The sequence below is a fragment of the Clinocottus analis genome, unplaced genomic scaffold, assembly GCF_023055335.1.
Source record: "Clinocottus analis isolate CAN_PGR_092001 unplaced genomic scaffold, fCliAna1.0.p SCAF_189, whole genome shotgun sequence".
NCBI lineage: Eukaryota > Metazoa > Chordata > Actinopteri > Perciformes > Cottidae > Clinocottus > Clinocottus analis.
Window position 1 is genome coordinate 1 of NW_027175919.1, and position 23,655 is coordinate 23,655.

The window sequence follows — 23,655 nt, forward strand, 5'->3', positions numbered from 1 at the left end:
TAGTGGCTCGCACTGACGCCTCACAGCAAGAGGGTCTGGGGTTTGGATCCCGGTCTGGACGGGGTTCAGATACTGGTCTGGAAGGTCCTTCTGTGTGGAGTCTGCATGTTCTCCCCGTGTCAGCGTGGGTTCTCTCCAGCTTCCTCCCACAGTCCAAAGACATGCAGTTTAGGTTAATTGGACTCTAAATTGCTGAATGTGAATGGTTGTCTGTCTGTATGTCTGCCTGCAATCGACTGGCGACTTGTCCAGTGTGCTGGTAAACCTGCCTTTGCCCATTGACGGAGGGGATCGGCTCCAGCACCCCGCAACCTTTAAGAGGCGGTTTGGATAATGGATGTGAAAGGGGTCAGTTGTTGTGTTTCCCTCAATTTTATTGTCTTTGAGCTCCTCTGTTTTGGTTCAACACTCCCAAAGAGCTGTTTTCTCCTCTTTGAAGCAGGTATTTTAGCAAAAAGTTCCCTACCCGGCACCAAACTGACAAAGTTAGCAACTAGCTGGTGAACACAGCAGAGTATTTAGCTGCTAAAGAACCAGGTACACTCAGGAGTTGGTCGTGACCAAAAACGAAGGTAAAAAAGTGAAATACTGGAGGTACATTCATAAAGGGGGTACGAAAATAAGTGGTTCAATTTAGTCCTATTTGTATCCTTACAGCGCTGACAAAAGTTAAGTTCTTATGACTCGATGGCAGAGCAGCACAGCAGATATACACACTGATCATTCAATCATTCAGAGGGCGATCAATTAAAGGTACTGACGGTACATGTTATGGACTTTTACCCCACTAACTTGCTCCTCAAACAGATTCTCCTCCTTATTCCTATCTGGGTCAAGTCAAAGGGGACTGCTCTAATAATACATGGAGGATATGACAATTCCTTCTCTATGCAACACACTACTGTCTGTAACATGCTCTCAGCAGCTGGCCGGCTATTCACTCCACAGCACACCGGTGCGGCGCTCTCTGGCACGGACCCACAATAATCAAAATGTGACAGAGCGGACTGTCGAGGCTCAGAGGCTCTGGGCAGAGCAACAGATGGGGGACGTCTTTCTCTGGAGTCGCAGCCCTGATCCTTTTTAGCCTCTGTGAAATAAAAAAACTGATCTCACTGGGACTAATTCAATTTCAGTCCTTGTGCGTTCCATCTGGGTTGGTGTGTCTGTGGAACGAGCTGCAGTCAGTCGACTCCGATGAGATCTGCAGGCACAATCCCATTAGAAATAAGAGATCTTTGTCTGGAGCCCTGCGGTGGCCCTGATCCAAGGCTGCTGCTGTGTGTGTGTGTGTCTGTATGTGTGTGTGTGTGTGTGTGGATGGGGGGGGGGGGGCGCTTCCCTATTCCGGAAAGAGTGTGACCGACCTATTCACTTGGTATTAGTGGTATATTACTCAGGGTGATGATTCAACATTCCTGTCTAATTTTTGGCTGGTGCAGCAATTGGACTGTTCACTTCAGGCAACATCCACACAAAGGCAGCTCGTTAACACACTGGCTTATATCACACACGTTATATCACACACACACACACACACACACACACACACACACACACACACACGCACACACACACACACACACACACACTCACACACACAGACAGACACACACACAGCGTATGTCTCATGGAGCAGTGAATACATTTGGTGTCCATCATGAATAAAGAAAAATGTGTGTGTCTGTTTGTGTGTGTGTGTGTGTGTGTGTGTGTGTGTGTGTGTGTGTATGGGGAATCCTCCTTCTCCTCCATGCTCTGCATCTGGATAAATGGAGCTCCATCTCTAAATATCCACCCGAACTGAAAAGGTGACTATGCTTAGAAAGTTTTGAAGATGACTCACAAGGCAGGCGTTTGCTGTGAAGGTTGGCTGACGAGGCGCTCATGTTGCCGGAGAGTTGTGGAACACGAAAATAATCAATCGAGAGATGATGATCAAGTGAGAGTTCAGCAGAGAGGCTGCCGACCATCTCCCACGCCCTCTGCTCACTCCGACTGCTCCAAGGTGACTGATGCTCGCTGCCAACGCTGCTGTTCTCCCTCCCCGCTTCCCTCGCTTTGCCTCGCTGGACTCTGAGCCACTTGGATGAGGCGAGAACAAGTTTGTGGCTTTGTGAAGCCGACCAGCTGACCAATGACAGCGAGGAGGGAGGAGCCGAGGGCAGCCGGAGGAGAGGATCGAGAAAAGGGAAGGGGGGATTTATGTAACGGAGTGGAAAATACCAAAGAGAGACAGGCACATGCCTTTGTTATTTTTGTCTTCTTACGCCCTCCCCTCCCTCTCCTTCTGTTTCTTGTCCCTGTCTCCCTTTTTTGGTTACAGATTTAAAAGCTCACTCTTATGTGTCACCTTCTGGGTCAGGTGATGTCAACAAATGTTACACGAGCAGACAACAAGTATGCCTTTCATTGTAACTCACTGGTTTAATAATAATTGGAACTGATGCCCCTGAATGATTCAAATTATTTTGGTTCCTCATCACAAAATCATTTTGATGCTGACAGAATAATTCATACTGAATGAGTAATTAATAAAATATTAGAGCCAAATTTGGAAACAATGTGCAACTAGCTTTTTTTTAAAAAAAGAAAACAAAATAGATCGTACATCCACACATTAAAAGCAACATTTTTACACAAAAGTAGAATTGTTTGGTGTGTTTTTAGATGAATAGCTGACAGAAAACTCAAATGTTTTCTGTTGTATATTTAGATATACATTCAACAATCACACAGCAATATTTACTTATTTCATATTAGAGCGAACATTCAACATCAATAAGATCGTACCAACAAAACTCAGTTTTGTGTGTTAAATACTTGACTCAGGACATCATTTCCAAACAGTGGTAGAAGTAGATTACTGTGTGTCTGAGACACCATCTAGTGGACAGCAAACAACACGTTCAGGTCTTCCCAGTGGCATGACTGATTACACAGTGTTTGCATGCAGAAGTTTCACAGCGCATCATTACATCATTGCCTCTTTCCAAAACACTACATCGGCATTCGAGAGAACCTTTGAGAGTGTGCCATGCATCCGATGGAGGCCTGAAAAGATACTGTTGTTATTGCAAGAATCTGTGTGTAAGAATCTGCAACTTTGATCAACAAAAAACACGTTTATTTAACCACGGCAAGTAGATCTTCACATGAGGCAACACATTAATAACAAACATTCATATGCTTACGTGCATAAGCATCGAAACTTTCACCACCAAAACTCACACTGTACCACGCTGAAAAGTCAAACTCCAAAGACAGGCTGCAATTTAGCAGTTGGGAAGTGGTGAAAGAGACTGCCAACTTCTATCCATAAAAACACACTCAAAACTGTAAATGTCAGCGGTTGTGTTGGTTTAGCCTAAATAAGATTGTTTTATATAGCATCTGTGTGTGTGTGTGTATACTTCCAAAGATAAAAAAAAAAAAGACTGAGAGACAGAGAGAGAGAGAGAGAGAGAGAGAGAGAGAGAGAGAGAGAGAGAGAGAGAGAGAGAGGGGGCAGAGGAAGCCTGACTCAAAGTGAGAAATCCTCTCCACCTCAAAGTAGATTGTGCGTGGGCTTCCTCATGACTGGGGGTTCACCTGCTGAGGCCGTGCAAAATCAATAGCTGAGAACTGGGCTGCTGCACTGCCGAGGCAGCCATGAAGCGAAAGCCAAGTCCTCTTTCTTGTGTTTTAAAGTGAGATGCTATAGAGGAAGCAAGAAAGCAACAGAGAAAAAGTATATAGAAAGCAGGCAGGAAGCAGGGTGTGTGTGTGTGTGTGTGTGTGTGTGTGTGTGTGTGTGTGTGTGTGTGTGTGTGTGTGTGTGTGACAGGAGGGAGGGGCCATGATGTCATGAAAGGCCTTCATGCTTAATGCTGACCTCACAACAAGTGAGGGCTATTTTATGTCCCATTGCAGATGTTACAGCATTTCTGTTGGTTTTTTTTGAAATCCTCCTTTTATTTTTTTTGCTCGCGCATGTGTCCACACTCTTCAGTCTAAAGAGTGTGGACACATGCAATGGTTTCCCGCCCTCACTCCGCCAGGCAAAGCGCCAAAGCCATCAGGCAGTCATACGCCTACCATCAGATGAGGAGTTGCACAGCAGTCTCATGTCTAATTATACACCCAACAACAGAGAGCTGTGGAGCGAAGGAGAGAGTGTGTGGAATATGGAGAGAGGAAGAGGAGTGTGATTACGAATGGAAGAGAGGCTGAGAGTGCTACTCAGCCGCAAACACGGGGTGGGTCAGTTCAGATGAGAGAGACTGAGAGAGAGAAAGAGAGAGAGAGAGAGAGAGAGAGAGAGAGAGAGAGAGAGAGAGAGAGAGAGAGAGAGAGAGAGAGAGAGAGAGAGAAGTAAAAGTAAGAGAAGGAGGGACATCAAATCTGTCTGAGAAAGGTTAACAAGACTGAGTGACTGACTGGGTAGAGTGGGAGTGTAAAATGTAAAGGCGAGTAGGCGGGAGGATAGAGAGAGAGAGAGAGAGAGAGAAAGAGAAAGGGAGAGGGAGAGGGAGAGGAACGGGAGGAGAGCATGTCTGAAAGACAGTCTGTTGAGCTTGTCTGGTCGCCTGCCCTGTTTTGTCTTTCCACCTGCAGCCGAGGAGGAGGACACGAGCCAGACAGGTGTGTGTGGTTGTGAGTGTGTGTGCGTGTGTGATTGTGAGTGTGTGTTTGTATGTGTGTTTGTGTGTGTGTGTGTGTGTGTGTGTGTGTTGGAGCGTCCGTATGCACATGGATGGACACCCGTTGTGAAGATGAGGGGCAGAGGGAGACGCGCGGATGAAGGGATGGATGGATGGAGGTACGTTTAAGTAAGTCTCCAACATGGAGCTTCTTTGAACACCAGTTTGTTTTGATATACTTGATGTACGACGTGTTCCTGTCTTCAGGTCCACCAAGAGAGCCAGTCGTGACACATGCACAGACTTCGCTCTGAATGCATGTCTCTGGGACATTTAGCGGTCTCTGGAGGTCATATTTGGTCTCATTGCGCGACAGCTCCACAGATAGAAACATCAAGCTGACCAAGTCACTGTATGCAAATAATTGCAGATTATCGCTCTCACGATGGCACTGAACACGGGTCTGTAAACAGTTAATTTCCGTAGATAAGCAAACCTGCGGTGTACTGCTCACCTCATAAGGCGATTCACGATGCACAGCGTTGCAGTGTTGACCATGATCGCATCATACCTGTGAGCAGCCCACACCTGGAGGCTTTTGGAATTTACATATTCACTGCGTGCATTTAGCTGACAAATACTTAGCTACTGTGTGTGTGTGTGTGTGTGTGTGTGTGTGTGTCTGTGTGTGTGTATAGCTGAGCACTCGCACAGGAATGTCAGTGTGTGTTGTCTGATCCCACACACACACACACACACACACACACACACACACACACACACACACACTAATAAAGAAACAGCTCATATCAGAGACATGCCTGTGGGGCTGAGTGAAAGAGGTCCATTCAGCAGCGGTGCTCAGCTGTGATGATGACATAATGCATGGCATTGAGTTGAGCTTTGCATTGACGAGCTGTAAAAGTCCTACACCGCTCTTTACTTGTCTCTGACTAGGTGAGAAACTGTGAACCAACTCACTGCTGTGCATACACGTCAGGAGGATGATGTGGTTTTAATAGCTTGAGGTGTTTGGAGATCACTTGAGTCCCATGAGAAATACACAGTTTAACATCCTGCACCTATTTAGTGACTGAACATGAACACGATGCTTTGTTTGCAGTGGAAAATGTTGATTCACTGATGATATTAACCTTGTGATGAAGTCTAACTTTGTTCTCCAAACCCGTACAGTATCACCATAGTAACTTTTTCCTGAAAGGAGTTGGTAAATGTCCATCCAACTCGGCCTCAGTATTGCAATTGGTGGTTGGAAAGCCTTCATTCAAAGCTGATTGTGAATGTGCTGTTGTTGTGTCAAGGGTATGAGTTTGACAGGTGGCGAGAGGGAAGACAGAGGCAGAGAGTCTGAATAGAGAATTGGGTGATTTTCCACAGCGCGACATAGATTAGTTATTGTTGGATATTAAGTGCACCAATATTTGTTACTTTCGACTTTTCAGATCGTGATGAGCTTGAACCTAACTATCAGCGACGCCTGCCAAGAGACTGGAGTCTGTGTCACATGATCACAACACCTCCTCAGCTGCGGCGGGAGGGCATGCAGTGCCAGTGTGACCAAAGGGCAGCCTGAGCCAATGAGCTTCACACGAAACCCGGCCCTCGTCCCAGACAGGGACAAACTCCCGCTCAAAAAGAGGGACCAGAGGCCGGGCTCACCATCGCAGCAGCAGCAGCATCAGCAGCATCAGCAGCAGCAGTGTGACGCTGCCACATTCAAGGCGCCTTACCCTTACAAGAGCCCCAGTGAGTTTAAGACAAAGCACACCGGCCCTTTCCAGCCCGTACCGAGGCGGGTTCCTGCACTGTACCAGCCCTGGACGCAGACTCACCCATCCACTCGGTCCAAACCTCACGACCTCTCTGCATTCAGGGATCATCGTGGCTGGGCCGAGTGGAGACAGTTCAACCCCCTGCACCCTAGATGGGCCTTCCCTCAACACTATCAGCACCACGGCCACTTGTCTGGCACAGCTGCACTCCAAATTGGCCACCCGCCCCTCCCCTCCAGATTCAGCCCCGTCTCTTTGGTGACTGAGGGTTTCCAAAGGGCGCGTGGAGGGTACGGCTGGGAGCAGCTGAAGACGTTGAGGGAAGACAGTTTGGACTCGGAGAGGCGGAGCAATGGACGGAACAAAGGGCCATATGTGCGGAGAAGAGACAGAAAAGTTCAGCATTTCCCCACGGTTGAAAAAGCAAGTCCTCCATCACTGAGCACATTCCTACCTCTCTCTCCACACGAGGACCTCGCACTGAAATATGAAGTGTTGCACAAATCAGCAAAGGTTGTCGAGCATCCCGCTCCTGGATATTCCTCCATGAGACTTTCCCCCGGTGACACGGACCCCACCATGAATGAGGACGCCTTGAGACCTCCGGCTCTTCCGTCTTCTGAGCAGGCTTCTTCTTCCTCCTCTTCCTCTTCGAACCGTTTCCCCTGGCTGCTTCCTCACTTTGTGGCCGGCTCTCTGATCGAGCTCAGAGACGGACGGCTAAGGCGGGTGGAGCACCTGCAGACGGAGGACTTCCTGCTGGGATCCCTGGCCTGTCCAGACCTGCGCCTGAGCTGCTGCACGGTGCAGAGCATCACCCCGTCAGCCTCCTCTTCCTCCATCTCGCGCCTCCTCATCCTGCTCCACGACCAGCAGTCCCAGGTGAGGGAAAATCACTCTGTAGTATGAACTTTTCACACCAGACCCTTAATACGCATTATCAATTGTATATCTACCCAATGTTGCATTTAGATCATATGGGAGATGATGCACAGACTTTGAATTTGACATTCGAGTACTATTAAATGAGGCTTAGATAAAAAAGTGTAAATACCTAAATCCTCTCAAATTCTTCTTGATGAAAAGCCTTTAGTCATTTCTATTACATGTTAAACGGCAAGGCTGGTGTGTTTTTTAATATTGTTAATGAATACAATGGAAACATGATGCATCTCTAGGGCATAGACCGCTATTGAGCATGAATGCATAAACTAGCCAAACTAAGTGACAATGAGCATGGGCACTCTCACATAAACTGTCCTGGTAGCATAACATATCAGCACACAACATGTGTAATAATACGCAGCGGAAAATATTCCTGCATCACTTACTTCTGTTTCAGTAACGTTTGCTAAAAACTACAGAAACCAGCTGTTTCAGAAAATAAAATAGCCTTTGTAAAAATGAACTTATAGGTTTGCGACCATGTCTGCCCCACTGGGAGACACCGGGTAAAGAAAAGAAAATTAGATTACCTTTATGCTTTTAACTTTGGAGTTCTGTAATTATATCACACAAGTAATGGTGATATTGGTACTCATCTGGCTTTAATTCTTTTAATCTAATTCCCCAAATAGATATTGACACTTAATCATTGCGGCAGGACCTTGACCTCACTTTGTGTTTGGCATGTGGTGTTAGTTAAATCTCTGGGTCATCAGTGTGAACTGTGCAAATAGCTTATTAGCACAGTCCTGCATCCATCAAAGGTCTCTATTGACGCTTCAGATAAGTAGCCGACATTAAAAAAAAAACACGCTTCTCTAAACAGCAGCACCCCCTAGTGAATGAGTGTGTAAGCTACATGTTCTGTGTCTGATCTTCCTGCACGTCCTCCTCCTCCAGGAGCTGGTGGACGTCTATGTGGAGTACCCGTTCTTTGTGCGAGGGGCCGGCTGGTCCTCCTGCAGGCCCCAGAGGACTGCCCGCCTCTGTGGCCTGCGTTGCCGGCAGCTCAGTGTGGGAGACATCTGCCTGGCTCTCACTCCTGTGTCCGCTTCCCAGCCTCCACCGGCAGCCACCTCGGAGCCAAAAGCCTCACCCAGTGAGTCAGGGGGAGGGTGTGAGTCCCTGAAGGCATCGCGGGGAACCCCGGGGCCAGAGAGGCCAGCAGGAGGGCAGAAGAAGGAGGCCGAGGCGGTCCGCAGAAGACACTGTTCTGCCCCCGAGCTGAGAGGTCCAGGGACTAACTGCATGTAGTGAGGAGGACGTGAAGCATGTTGATCTCTTTTAAGCTCCGCTATACTCAGCCTGTATTTGCTGTCTTTCTACCTCCTGAATCATATGTCTGTGCTTGACTGTCGTTTTTTTCCACTTGTACCTATGGAGTAAAAGCTAAAGAGGAATGATTAGATAAACTCTCAGGATTCCCCCTAAGGGTAAACTTATATTAGAGTAAGTCAGGGATCAGACGCTGACGACGTGAGTCGAGTTACACATTACAATTTCTGCAAAGTCTCGTTTGAGGCTCTGTGATGTAATTTATTTTGAGAAGCTGTTTCTCGTGACAGTGAGTTTTCAGAAAGCTCTCGTAGGTTCAAAGAATATTGTTTGGGTTTCAAAGCGTGTTCAAAGTATTTGTCTCCTTTCAAGCTCTGACAAAATCAGCCCACGCTCCTTGAAGAAGCACAGGAGAATACTCCCTCAGGGTTTTCACCGCTCGTCATATGGTTTAAAGTTGTATCTTTTTTTTTTTTCGCAGATTGTGTAAGACTTCTTTCTGATCATTAATGGTGGTTTCATTTCAAATGAATGCATTTCCTTCCTTCCTGTCTGAGTGAATTTTCACATTGACAATCAACACCACTTTGAATGCATCACTGGGAGTGCGTTTAACGCTTCTACCTCTATTTTCTATTTAAGGTGACAGATACGTATAATCTGTTTCTAACGGCGTGGGCTGTGTTGTAATATGCTGCGTTGGAAGCTCTTGGCTTCTCAGTGAATGTCAGTGTGAATGCTTTTATTTGCCTGGTTGTTACAGTACATATAGCTGCTTCGCTCTTGTTCAAATGTCTGTCCGATTGTTAACAGTGCAGACGCTTGGGCAACTAAACTTTAAAAGCACAAATCTGTGATTGGTGTACATGTCATATGTCCGCACTGCAATGTGATTTCCTTCTGAGTAAACATCGCACTCATTTTAATGATTAAATTGTACAAAGTTGAAATGCAAACCACGTGGGCTCAACTATGATGTCACGATTAGGGCCGACCGGGTCGTCACCTTGTAAAACAGTTTTCTCACTGTTCAATAAAATACATGTAAAGTTTCTGCATCATTTTCACATAAATGTCCAAAACCCATCAACACTCACAAAGGATTCTTTACAAGCCAGAGGTGCGTGGATGACAGCGTGAGGAACCTCATTGAGGCCAAATGAGGTAAAAACACACACCTGCTGCTTGATTTATAGTTTCCATTTATTAACTAAAAATACAAATCACCGCCTCCCTTTTCTCATCAGAAAGCAGCGGCAGTCGGGGCGACGGCGCACACCCCTGATGTCCGTCTCGGGAAGATGAATCATTGACATTGTGCAGATTTCCCGGTGATACGTCTGCACCGGGAAACGAGGCCCAACGGGTCGCCCAGTCTCACACTGTGAAGACGGTCTCGAGTGCCATTCTTCACTGCGCTCCTCTACATCTGCAGCACACACGCAAGCTGCCAGATGGCAAACACCTGACCCGGTCCAAGTGGCCGGCTGCACAACCAGTTCAGCACCAGCTGTTCCAACGGGAAAGGTGCCGTGGTTCAACGGAAAGATGGAGATTTGCCGTTTTATGAGCTGTGGAATCAGTTACCAAATGCACATTTCCACCCCGACAGTATTTTATATTCTGATGCCGTATGGTCAGTGCCTGCATGAAAAAATGCAGAGAGATATGTGTTGCACAGTGCAGTTAATATTAACCTCTTCATTTAATGGTTCCAGCGCTGACTGTTTTGCTTGAGTCCCTGAAGTAACTCCACATTGCTTGGTGTCCTTTCAGTGCACTTTTTCTCGTCAAGCTCAAGAGAAAGCAAAATAAACTCCTTTGTTCAACCTTTCTCTGTTACCAATAGTTCTATTTGGTTTGTGGTAGTGGTTAATACTGCGTTGGAGGCTCAGCTGCTGCTCGTAAAAAAACAGAACGCCAGATTATTTAAAGCTTGTTCTGTGGCAGGAGCTCCCTGGTGACCAGCCAGTCAATCATCTCTTGTCTCTGGTTCCTTCACTTCCGCCTTTCTCCAGCGCCCCTCCCACCCCTCTCCCTCCCACCCCCAAATTGCAGATCTCACAGGAGGGGGTTTCGAGCGGTCAGTGGCAGCCGCACGCTCTGACCACCATGTTGCGATATTTCTTGAGAATGACGTTGGAGCTGTCGTCAAAGTAGAGCACCGAGATGCCGTGGAGCTGCGTGGGGGCGCAGCAGGGCTTGGGCACCGTGTCCGGGTTGATGAAGTGCACCTGTGGCCACAGGAAGCAGAAATTAATCCTCACAGGAAGTGGAGGTTGCAGTGAAAGCGCCTGTCATCGTGTGGCCGTCTGGAACTTACCAGAGTTTGCACAATGGCGTGGTTGGTGGCATTCATGTAGGAGTTGAGAGGGAAGGCACATTCTCCCTCGCAGTAGTACGCTGCATAGCCCTCTGGTGCTATGATCCAGTCCTGCTCCGAGTCAAAGCAAAATTAAATGTCAGTTAACTGTCACTTTTGGATATGAAAAGAAGTGAACTTATATTAAAACAAGGTCATAAAGTGTAAACATACCTGCCATCCCAAATCTCTGAAGCTGACATACAGCTCGTGCTTTTTGCATCCCTCTTTGGAGAGGCCACGGTTATCTGAAATGTAAAACATGCAAGGATGAGTACACGCAGGGATCAAAGTAAAAAAGTATCAAAGGGCCAGTTGATCCGAGTCGCTTAAACCACGACTAGAGTCGATGCTGGTGAGATTTGAAGGGTTCGGGCACCTGTTGCAGCCTCCACTGCCTTTAGTGCATCTTGGACAGTCTTCTGGGGTTTGGAGCGGTTGGACTGGCGCCCCTTGTGGCCGTGGGCCGAGCGGATGCTACGGAAACGCACCTCATTGGCTTTGATGAAGGCCACCACGAAGGGCTGCTTGCCCTGAGGTCCACTGCTCGTCACCAGCCCCGCCAGTCTGGGGTTCCTCCTCTGACCTGTAATGGGAGACCGGGTGAACAAAAGTATTGAGACTTCTCTACTAAACAATCATTTGTTCATTCTAATATGACCACAACGACCAACTTGTGAGACAACTACTCAATATTTCATGGTCCTTTTCCCCACAGAGTTAGGAAGCATTAATTCGTCGCTCCAGACAAGGACTGTATTTGTGCTGTGACTGTTCCAGATGTGAATTAATGCATGGCGGTGACTGACCGTGGCTGTCCTCCAGGACCAGGCACAGACCGAAATTCTGCTCAGGGTTGACCAGCCAGAGGTTACTGGTGTCGGTCAGGTCAAACACCAGCCAGCCCTCCTCTGCAGCCCACACTTCTCGCTGCTCCAGCAGCAAGAGCTCCACTTCCCTGAGAAGAGGGCGGCATTTTAACGTTGAAAGCATTTCGTGTGCAAAATACTGATTTTCAAATGGAATATTCTTGTTTGGCTGCAGATTTAAATATTCTAAATGTTTTACGTTTCTGCAAATGGATTTTTGTTCCGTAAATAAAAGCAATGGCTGTATAAAAGTGTATGTATGGTATGCATGGGGAATTGAGCAGCTGTCCTTCGACTTGCATTTAAAATTTGTTTTTAACCTTTTACAAACCGTAGACGGGTCGGTACTTCTTGTTTCCCCCATGTTGAAGTAGTCGTATGAACCCCAAATGAGTTCTAATATGTGTGTTATTTTATATATTTCAGAATTTTTTTAAAATATTTACTAAGAAATCAGTTTATATCATTTTTTTGATCATAACTATGAACGTCCAGCCTGATCGAAATTCCCCAAAAATGCCTCCTCGAACGGTCCCCCAGTTTTTCAACCTGACTGACTCAGGGCCTTAACAACAGCCCACATACTAATGAGACACCCTTTAGCAAAGATTAGGACCTAAAGAATCGACTTTGGGCGCACAAGGTTTTAATTTTCTGTTGTTTTGGCAAAGTACGCAAGCACATTGGGTTAAAAATGAAAAATGACTTTCAGGTTAAAGTTCAGCCTTTTGTTTCAAGGTGTTTATATCCATAATATGGGGTCTGGGAACAGTGTGTGAATTTTAACCCCCTTTCTTGATATTCCCTCAATTCAATGAAGCAGGAAAATTATGGATAAACAGCCAAGAAGTTTTATGGCCAAAAAGTGGAATGTTGCTGTTTTTCAGCCAAGTCAGACACCTGACGTCAGACCACCAGAGAATGTGTTTTTCTGACAAAGAAAGATAATTGATAAGGGTACAAAGTTCATGTATAAAACGATCCAAATATAAAACATGATTTTTATGGTTTATGTTTGGTTGTCGAATTATTTCACTGTGTCACATACGACTGTTCAATTACACACAAATGGAGGCATTCCAACTTTGTTCATCAGATTTAAACAACATCAGAATCAAGCTGAGAGACTGAACCGAATCGTCATTGTTTCAAATCCACGGTGCTGAAACACAGAGCCAACACCACAGAAAATGTAAACGTGTCCGTTACAGTTCTGACTGAACATTTTTCACAGGGAATTGAATCACTCACAATGATTTGCATAATACATTAAAACAAAATTCTAAATATTTTTATTGCAAGATTACAGAAGATTTGACCGTTCAAAGCGATGTCATGAAGCATCGTGTGAATCATGTCCCGGACACCCACATCCAACTGCCTTCATCAGAGCAGCACTTTCCGAACATCCCAGAAGAAATCTCCCAGGCTGATCCGGGCCGTCTTGAGGGCAGATTTCTCACAGACAATGGCTGCGTTTGCACACTCGAGTTTCAGACCTTCGGGCAGACGTCTGCCTTCAGCCCTGCTGGCTGCTCGTCTGTGTGGAGTGGCTTTTGTGTGTCTGCGAATGACAATGGTGTTGCCTCTATCACCGTCGTCAGCCGTTGAGAGAGTTTACAGTGTGGGGGGGGGGGTGAAGCTTTGATTTGTGAGAAAGAACGACACGTGCGGGGTCTGGGTGTTCTGCAGTCGGATCATTTGTTGCGTTGTTATCTCGTTTCAGAAGAAGTTTGAGAGCGGCGTTAGAGTACAAAGGCTGGCAGGCTGACCGACACAAAAGAGCTACAGACACGCTTTCGGTCTGACAGTCTGACAGTGAGAAACACGGTGGAGTGAACAAGAGAAAGAGAGTGGATGTCTCCTGGGGGCCCGTCCTGTTCTGTGTGAGAGAGTAAATTTGCTCTGGAGAGAATAATTGTGTTTCTGTAATAGACACTAATGTCTGTGTAAACAGCTTCGGTGCCGACACCAACATCAGCAGAAATAACCGTGGGAAATGTAGAGAGACACGCGGACAGATGAGTGCGCACACAGCAGCCGGGAAACACACTATTCATACCATGTCACTGGAGGATACGCATGTGCACCAATGGAACGAGCTTCGATGACTTCGTTTGTAAATAAATTGCTTTAAAGGGTCAGTTCCCTCACGATTTTAATATTTAAAAAAAAGGGTTGGCTATATCTGTTTTCTATACCAGTATTTGAGTGAACTAATCCCTACTTGCGGTGGTGGAAAGTAAATTTGGGGTACTTGTACTTTGAGTATTTCTGTTTACTTCATACTTCAACTTCACTACGTCTCAAAGACAAATACTGTATGTTTAATTCAGATAAACAAAACACAACATTATCAATAAATAAATCACAGTCTCTGCTTTTGATACGTTAAGTATATGTTGATACCACTGCTATTGTACTTTTGAATTGTATAGTTTTAAATGCAGGACTTTTACTTGTCACAAAGTATTTCTGTATTACTACTTTTAGATATGGGTGCTTTCACGACTGCCTGATGGTGAAATGCTGCTGAGGAGATCAAGCTCATGCGCATGACAAAGGATAAAGCAAATCACAAGTAAGCAGCAGTAAATTCCTCTGAAATGTTAAGAAGAAAACATCCATACCTGTTTGGAGGCTCCTGCAGGACCTGGTATACACTGACTCTGAATGTCTGGTTCTCATAGCGCTCCTGGATGAAATCTTTATAAATCCTGAACTCTGCCGCTGTGACAACTTCGCCCACAGGAATACGGGATAGGTCGAACCGAAATTCTCTTCTGTGTTGCTGGTGCGAAAGATCCTGATCTTGGTCGACTATAAGGAAGAAGGGGCGGGGGGGAGCAATCAATTGATTAATGTGTTTCATCACAAATTGCTCCATATACAACCCACCAGATAATGACATCATTATGAGAAGTGATTTATCGTCTCACACCCACACACACAATTCATACATACACAATGAAATAATACTTCTGCATGGGAAAGTTTGTACATCTGAGGGAAAGGCCGACCACTGTGAGTATGCGAGCCAGTCGGTGGTTGCATATATCTGTCAAATCTGTCGCCAAATCAAACGTTGCTCTGATGTGTGTCACTCTGCCCACATCTCGGAAGCACTCGGTCAGAAATAGGGGAAAATCCGGCTGTGAAGCGATTGATCTAAACATCACTTAAGTCTGCCATACGCGCCAATATATGTGGGGGAGAGAGAAAAAACACACATTCAGGGCTCAGCTTGGCTCCACGTTTAAATTGCACACATGTGCTGACCACAAGAAAAGGCCCGTTAAGGCACTGCCCGGAAAACCGCAGCTGCCAGTGTGCTTTTACAAACACGCATAAAGCGGAGAAAGACACACAAATTCATGTGTGACTTTAGCTACCAGAGTCTGTACCACCCACACCTCCATGATCATTTTGCCATGTATCACTGCGCATGTGAGTGGGGAGGGTAGCGTAAAGCAGCGGTCGCTGATGGCACTGTGGGGTTTCCGCCCCGCCCCGGGGGCCAGCTGAAGCTCTCCAGCTCTCAGACTTTCCAGAGGAAGGGTGGTCATGAAAGACCCCAAGAGCCCCTTGACGCTTTCCAGCGTCGTGTTTTTACAGCGGTAGCCAATGCGCTTGTCCTTGGAAAGAGCGGCGGAGGTCCCTGGTGAAGGTGTGCAGAGCGGAGCTGTGATTAGTCACCTTTAAACACATCCTGCCCACTGGCGTACACCATGACATCATCATGACATCAGCCCGCACTCCCACGGATGGTCCACTATTGTTTCAGTGCACTGACAAGCAAACACACAGCACCTCAACACTAGAAACAGAACTTTTCTTTTTACACAAAAGAGCTCTCACACACACACACGCATGCACACACACACACACACACACACACACACACACACACACACACACACACACACACACACACACTGACTCACAGTCTTCTAAAAACATTTCTAACGGCACAGAAACACACGCAAGCCGCTGATCGTTAAGAGCAGTGCATTCTGCGCCCTGCTAGTCATTTGTTTGACCGCAATTAAATGCTGGAAGGGAACGAGGGGTGTTTTTATGAAAGCAATAATTGCTTGTAAGGACTTGGTGTGTTTATGTTAGGGACCATTAGCTGCAGAGATCAGACCTCAGATATGCAAACTTCCCTCTGGGAGGCATTTCAACACTTCAGACTCCTGACACAGCGGGGCCACACAGCCATGAAGCTATCATTAACCTATTGCAATTTTACCCATCAGCATGGGTGGTTTAAAGGAGTATCACCGCGCATGCACAAAAAAACGAGAAAAAAAATACCAAAACATAACCTTTGTGGATAAGAATACACTTCAGACATATTGTATGTCATCTTGCATCAGTCAGGATCAGACTTTCATTTTCAACCGATTCAAGTTGGATACTTTTACTAAAGTGAACATTTTTCCTTCCTATCAGATCCAAGAACGTCTGCATGCGCGGACAAGTTTGAAAATATTTCTGAAGCTCTTTCCTCGCAGATGATTAAAACCCCCACAAACGCCTTTTCTGAACAATCATTTCACGTATGCATACATTTTTCCTACATTGCTACTCATTGATGACAATTAAACCAACAATATTTCTTTCTAAAAGACAAAGGTGGGCTCCAAGCGTCTCGTGAGAGAGGAATTATTTTTGCACACAGTGTTTAAATAAAGAGACGGTTAATGCGATTTCTGGTGGGGCCAAAGGAATTCTTTGTGTGATCTCCTTAGGCTTCATACAGATCAGCTTAACAGGACAAACACATTTCTTCTCGCTTGTTCTCAAAAACACAATACACCTTCTGTTCTCCAGCGATACGACGGTTCCTCGAGCTGTTAACAGAGCATTTTGTACCTGTTCTATTCTCATGAAAGCCATTGACATTTCTGGCCATTGGGCCTTTTCCCAATGCTCTGCAGGTGTGTTGAGGTCAATGCAAGTAGCAGGCAAGCAGGGAGCAACATCTGATTGAGATTGAGCGTCAGAACAGTCTCCTGCACTACATTTGATGTATTTCTTTCTAAATAAATGGACAAGAGGAACCACAAATGTGCAGCGCAATAGCAGCTGCCTCGTGTAATGTTGCATGACAATGAGACAAACGCTTCCCGCTGGTGTTTCTGAAGTATGACCTGCGGTTTGGCATTGTAACAGACGTAAACACATGCAGCCATGTATGTGTCTCCGCATGTGTGTAGTGATGTGATATACTGTGTGCGACAACACAAGCTTGAGCAAAAGAGACGTGGAACCTTTTACTAACTTTTCTTAATCCTTTTCCCCTTCCATAATTAATTTCACACTGAGTAGATGAGGCTGAACTGTTGGAACCAGTATTCTTGTCCACCTGCAGGGTATAGCTGCAAGGCATATTGGGAGAAGGGTGACGGGCGGCTCTATGGCAGCTTTCCCTCACGCTGGAAGTTGTGGTCTTCTGAAGGGAAATACCATAATCTAGTTCAGTCTTGAAGCGATCATCCAGGACCACCAGGATCGAGTCACTGCAGCACTTTGTGGGAGCCCCAGCTCGAAGCTCTGCCAATCATCAGCACAGGAGGAGGCTGTGGTGGGCTTGAGAGAGAAATAATGCACACTCACTGTGTCCGTTCTTTCCTCCCTCCTCTTTATAATCAACCTCCTCTGATGTGGAACCACAAAAGTCTGCTATGAGTTTTCTGAAACAATGTTTCCAGATCTCATTAGCCAAAAGGCCGCCCGTTAAAAGTTCAGGACTGAGGACAGGGATTGCTATGTTTTGAATTTTTAAAATGTTTTGCATTGACAACATATTTATGGGCAGGACAATAAGTCTAAATGGCTCTTCATCTTAAAGGCTGGAGTTCAATCCCAACTCCATACAAGCAGACAGAAAAGGTTTAAGGTTTCTGGGAGCGGTATCTCAGATGAAGAAAAAACGTCATATGTTCTGGTTGACCTCCGACCCTCCTCCTGATGAGGTCGAAAAGGGGCATAAAGAAGACACAGGTTGGTTTTAGGTGTAACCACATCCGGATAAGAGCCACAGGCACCGTGCTGTCTGCTGCCTCACCATAGTGATATCAGAGCCGCCGTAGGATCTCCAAGGGAAACAAAGGAAGGATTTGCCTTTAATAAAATCAGTAATGTCTCAGTGAGCCTTTGACTCATGTGATTTGCGCCCTCCAAACAAACACACACATAAGTGCAGTGCACACGAGCACCTGCACTATTGGGGATCACTGCAGCAATAACATGTGTTTAGATGCAGTTTGTATCTTGATCTAACTTCACTCTCCCTCCCCAGAGGTTTAGAAGTGCCCGTCCAATTCCTGGCCATGCGAAACAAAGCTATGCTAAAGCCTCTCCGCCAAAGCTTTGAAAGGATCCTGGTGAAATCGGATACAGGCATGTTGTCATAACATTTACAGCTCGGAATGCATAATGCCTGATCTCAAGTAAAGAAAGTGACCTAAAAGCCACAATGTCAGAAACACGGGCTCTCACACAGACTTAACTAATGCACTCTGTGCTGGATGAACATGACAACAAAATGGAAAGCATTTAAAATCTTGGATTCAATCTCATAACAGAGACGAAACTTGAATCCCACAACATAATAAGTACTCATTGATTTAGACTTTGTTTTATGTAAATACTCCCACATAGGTTTAAGATAATAATACAAATACAAAATAAAATGTTAATGTAAACAGGAGCACAGTAAACAAAGTCCCTGTAGTGATATTTAGTAAATCCCTGTCTATATAAAGGCAGATTGCAAACTTACCGGTATTGACAAAACTCATCACCGTGTCTGCGTCATGTAGGAAGCGGCTGTCCTGTGGGGTCACCATGGGGGAGACTTGGGTCGGTAAAACGGGCTTGTAGAAGGAGAATCCGGGCAGGGCTGCGTCTGTAGAGATGGTGTTGTACAGGTCCAGCATGAACATCGGGGCCGCGTTGTATTTGGTGTGGACGTGCGGCCGCGGACGATGCGGCAGCCCCAGGATGGAGAGGATCTCCCGCTGCATCTCCCTGCGCTCTTGGCTCCGCAGCCGCCGCTGGATGAAGCTGGAGCGCACCTCGTTGTCCACGGAGAAGTTTGCGAAGGCGACCTGCGTGGCCCACACGCAGGAAGCCCAATACTGGAGGATTATTATCGTCACCAGAGCGCTTGACAACATTTTTGCCATTTTTACGCGCGGCTACACTCGAAAGTCAGGATTAGGGATGCGCGTCCTCCATACACAGTTCCCCTATTCGTGGTGGGAGTCAAACACAATAACCTCTATCAACTCAGAAGAGCATTTCCCTCATCCTCTGTGGCTGCGCGCTGTCTTGGTCGGGCGCTCCTCTTGATGGGAATTTGGGAATGGATTTTATCGAGGTGCTGTGTCAGGGGAGGGGCAGGAGGGGTGGAGTGGGATAAACCAATACTGGAAAGATTGGGAGAGTTTGTGGGGGTGAGTGAGTCAATGGGGGAGAATAGCTCCTATCATGAAGTGCACTCTATCTTGGTAATAAGATAGAGTGTGGACCTTTCAAACCAAAGTGTCCCATCATTGCGTCCTTTGTTTGGCTATGATTATTTGGTCACAAATGAAAGTGGACTTTTTATTTTATATCTTCTAAGCAGTATCCTGCAGCCATGAACCCAGGGTTTATCAACATCGACTTCTTTTCAAACCTCATTCTTTTTATAGTTTTAAATGTATTGTCGCAGTGCCTCAATGCTGTTGGAACAATTACTTCAACACGAAGTAAGAAAAAAAAAAACGCTTAATGATCAGTCCAAAGGTGAAGAGATAAAAATCATTTAATCCCTCCTTCGACGCGGACACCTTTGAACTCAAACAATAAACTCGGGCCCACCCTAATTGTTGAGGGGTTTGAGTGATTAGCAGTACAGGCACATGAAGGGGCATGCCAATAGCACGAATGAATTACAACAATGTGTAAAGCACTCTGACTCCTTTAATGGAGAGTTAATGGGGGTGGGGTGGACAATGAATGACAAAGCCAGAATGCTACACTGAATACAGATGTGTGCTTTCCTGAGTTGTGAGGACAGCATGTGTCTATCACACAGTCACAGAATAAAGTGGCCTTTTACTACACGGTTTAAAAGCACACAACTGCATTTCCACCAGCGCCATACAACAGTCACTTGTGATGTTTTATTTTTTCCCAGCACCGGTCACTTCATGGCTCAACCCTACACACTCTTTTAACGACAAGAGTCCTCTACAATAAACATCTGTGAACATAAAATAAAAATGTATGTACAATTCCCTTTTTCTCAAGGACTGTTATAGCAAGTCTGTGTACAGGTCCTTTACACATGCTAATAAATATATTTCTATATCTGAAATACATTATCTGAGTGGGGTTCTGGCAGTATATCCACCTCATCATCCCGGTTTCATCGCATTACAACATGGCAAAAATCTAAATAATGAAATATAAAAAGAAAACGGCCTGGTTAGTAGCAGTGATGGACATGAACGGACTGTTCATTCTGTAAGTAAGTACCAATTTAAAATATTGTAGTGGAGTGTTTTTATTTGATGCCACTTCATTCATATTTGGCAATATTGTACATTTGTACTCCACTACTGACATGAAAAGTCTTACAATCATCATCATGTTCAATGTATACTATCGTTCTTATATATATATATATATATATATATATATATATATATATATATATATATATATATATATATATATATATATATATATATATATATATATATATGTCCTGTATTTATCTTTTTGTCAAGTTGAAACTTAACATTTTTTGTTCATTGCGGTTTGTCACGGCAAAGGCATTGCACATTGTATTTTTGGCGAAACAACATTATTCTGAGTGTGGTTAGCATTCCACTAGCATTGCACACAGACATATTTTATTTATATGCCTGTCCATGTTCGGCAAATAGATGAGGTGTACTGAACAGTCGGATTGGGATCTCCCACCTGATATGCACAGCAGTTTACGCCTCACAGATCTGGATTACTTTGGTGACTTTCCATCAAAGTCACTTCACTTGCTTTCCCGCACTGCCCCCAAGCGATTGCTTGTCGAAATTGCATGCTTTTACCCGGATCCACCACGTCATCAGAGTGCGACACACGGGGGAAGAACAAGCGCCACATTTTTAATGCGCCAAATTGTTTTTTGGGGAGGCATTTTCCAGCGTTACGGCACATATCTAGAGCACAACGCATTTTTGGTATGTATAGTCATGTCGGTTTGAGGCTGTCTTGCGTGACGGTACAACTCGTTACACCGGGAAGTTGTTCATAACCTGCTAACGTTACATCAGCGGCGCTGCCACAGCAACTGAAACGGGCTCAGCTAACGGCAGTTAGCGTCGAATCGTCACGTTCCACACGTCGCGACTAAAATAAAAACCGTTGACGTTACCCGCGCTTCGAAGTATGTCCCACACATGTTTTAACGTTAACGAGCTACCGGGGACGTGCGCGTTTGGAGCGAGCAACGGGCAACTGATTAACGCGACGTTAGCGTCACGGTGCAACTGTTTTTGCTCTACGCAGCTCAGTCTCCTCCCAATGATATCTAGTTAACCGTTGAGTTTATAACTGAGTGCTATGATTGAGGTCGCTAGAGTAATTGCGCGTGACGCCTCTTCGACGTTTGAGTAGGGCCTTTGTTTACACGCCCTTTTTCAGTTCAACGCCACATCCCTGTTGCCATATTGGTTATATCGACCCGATGATGTTGACGACTGTCAATTTAATGACGTCTGCTCTTCTTCCCCTCTCTCCCTCTTAGCCGAGCCTCTCTCTTTCTCTCAGTCGGGCAGTACGCATAACCACCACGTACTATGAGTTTATTTGGGACAACCTCCGGGTTTGGAGCAGCGGGGGCCGGTGTCTTTGGAGCCGCAACAACAGACAGCCACAATCCCATGAAGGTGAACCAGCAGACTGCACCATTCAACATGGATTTTTATAAACTCTTATGGTGTTTCTCTGAAACCTCTGTTCTGCACTGTTCTCTTGTTTCCATTTGTTGTTTATGTTCCCCCAGGATGTTGAAGTGACTTCCCCTCCGGATGACAGCATCAGCTGTCTGGCTTTCAGTCCCCCCACTATGCCAGGGAACTTCCTCATCGGAGGATCCTGGGCCAACGATGTGAGTTATGTATTCAATCATAATACTGGTGTCCACTAGTATATTTGATTGATTTAGTGAAAGTTATGACTAGATTTGAGTGCAGTTGAGGTCCAGGAGGATCCATTCACCGAGCTTGTCTTCCATGAAGGACTACATCTGCACTCGATAATGAGTATCATATGCTATGCTTCTTAAACAAGTCTACCCATGTGGTATCATCTGACCTCAGGTCCGGTGCTGGGAGGTTCAAGACAATGGGCAGACGGTCCCCAAAGCCCAACAAATGCACACAGGTCCTGTGCTGGATGTATGCTGGAGTGACGTAAGTCTCATCATACAAAGTAGGTTAAGCCCTGGAGTAGAACTCAGTTATGATGTACTATTATTTTCTTTTTTTTCACCAGGATGGGAGTAAAGTCTTTACTGCTTCCTGTGACAAAACGGCCAAGATGTGGGATCTTAACAGCAATCAAGCTATGCAGATTGCACAGGTTGGATACAAGTATAGAAATTAACTATGTGGTCAAAGTGATGAAGCAGAATCATCTTACACCTCTCACCATATCCCCTTTTAGCATGACGGTCCAATCAAGGCAATCCACTGGATAAAAGCCCCGAACTACAGCTGTATTATGACCGGCAGTTGGGACAAAACACTGAAGGTACAACAGCACACAGAACATTTCCACACATTTATTTTTTTTTGCCATTAGGATCCCAATAATATCTAAAAAATACACAACCATTAAATATGATCGGCCATTCTGCTTCCAGAGAAGTTGTTTGGTCAACTTAATTTCAGTCTCTTCTGGACCATCATTATTTGTGTGGACACTTACATCTAACCATAATAATCTCTTATCAGAGCTAATCAGATAGTTGGCATATTGAACTTTGTGGTGAAGAACTGAGAAATATGAGAGCTTTTTTTCCTCTTCAGTTCTGGGACACCCGCTCTCCCAATCCCATGATGTCTCTGCAGATGCCAGAGAGATGCTACTGTGCAGATGTTGTAAGTGGTTTATAAGGGTAACGGCAAACAGTGTAATCATTGTTGAGTACATAGTTAAATATGTGACTTTCTGTGTGTGTTTTTTCCCCACCTCCCTGGCTGTTGTATGTAGGTGTATCCCATGGCTGTGGTTGCCACAGCGGAGAGAGGTCTCATAGTGTACCAGCTGGAGAACCAGCCCTCTGAGTTTCGCAGAATAGATTCTCCTCTCAAACATCAGGTAAATGGATTTCCTCCATTAAATATGTTCTACCTTTTGGTATACATTAAGCCACTTGTTCCACTAACTTCATGTATAGCCAGATTCTTGTAATTTTACTTGATTCCGGATTTTAAGTCCCACATTTATTCCTATCTTTTGATTCAACTCGCATTTCCGCCCTACAGCACCGCTGTGTTGCCATATTCAAGGACAAGCAGAACAAGCCCACTGGATTTGCACTGGGAAGCATTGAGGGCCGAGTGGCCATCCACTACATCAACCCTCCAAACCCGTGAGTATCTAAAACAGTCTAATTCCAACAAGTGAAGATATTTTGGATGTCTTGCTGCAGGTGCTTCTTCAATCCAGTGATTTTCAACCACTGTGCCACGGCACACCAGTGTGCCGTGTGAGATCGTCAG

At 45.5% G+C, this 23,655-nt stretch overlaps 2 protein-coding genes across 2 annotated transcripts; one reads left to right on the forward strand and one right to left on the reverse strand.

Annotated features, from left to right (window-relative positions):
• Nucleotides 1–10,719: 10,719 nt before the first annotated feature.
• Nucleotides 10,720–19,062, reverse strand: LOC137789166 (bone morphogenetic protein 7-like). Its single transcript, XM_068582435.1, has 7 exons — nucleotides 18,657–19,062; nucleotides 14,497–14,686; nucleotides 11,807–11,955; nucleotides 11,377–11,583; nucleotides 11,172–11,245; nucleotides 10,959–11,069; nucleotides 10,720–10,869 (listed from the first exon to the last, which is right to left on the reverse strand). The coding sequence occupies exons 1-7, from the start codon at nucleotides 19,060–19,062 to the stop codon at nucleotides 10,720–10,722; spliced, it is 1,287 nt and encodes a 428-aa protein (XP_068438536.1).
• A 1,921-nt stretch (nucleotides 19,063–20,983) lies between these two features.
• Nucleotides 20,984–23,525, forward strand: LOC137789167 (mRNA export factor-like; the record flags this gene model as incomplete). Its single annotated transcript, XM_068582436.1, has 9 exons — nucleotides 20,984–21,108; nucleotides 21,675–21,816; nucleotides 21,933–22,037; nucleotides 22,249–22,341; nucleotides 22,424–22,510; nucleotides 22,595–22,681; nucleotides 22,960–23,031; nucleotides 23,144–23,251; nucleotides 23,419–23,525. Coding segments are annotated over exons 2-9 (749 nt in total), but the record flags the coding sequence as incomplete, so codon positions are not given.
• Between the last annotated feature and the right edge of the window lie 130 nt (nucleotides 23,526–23,655).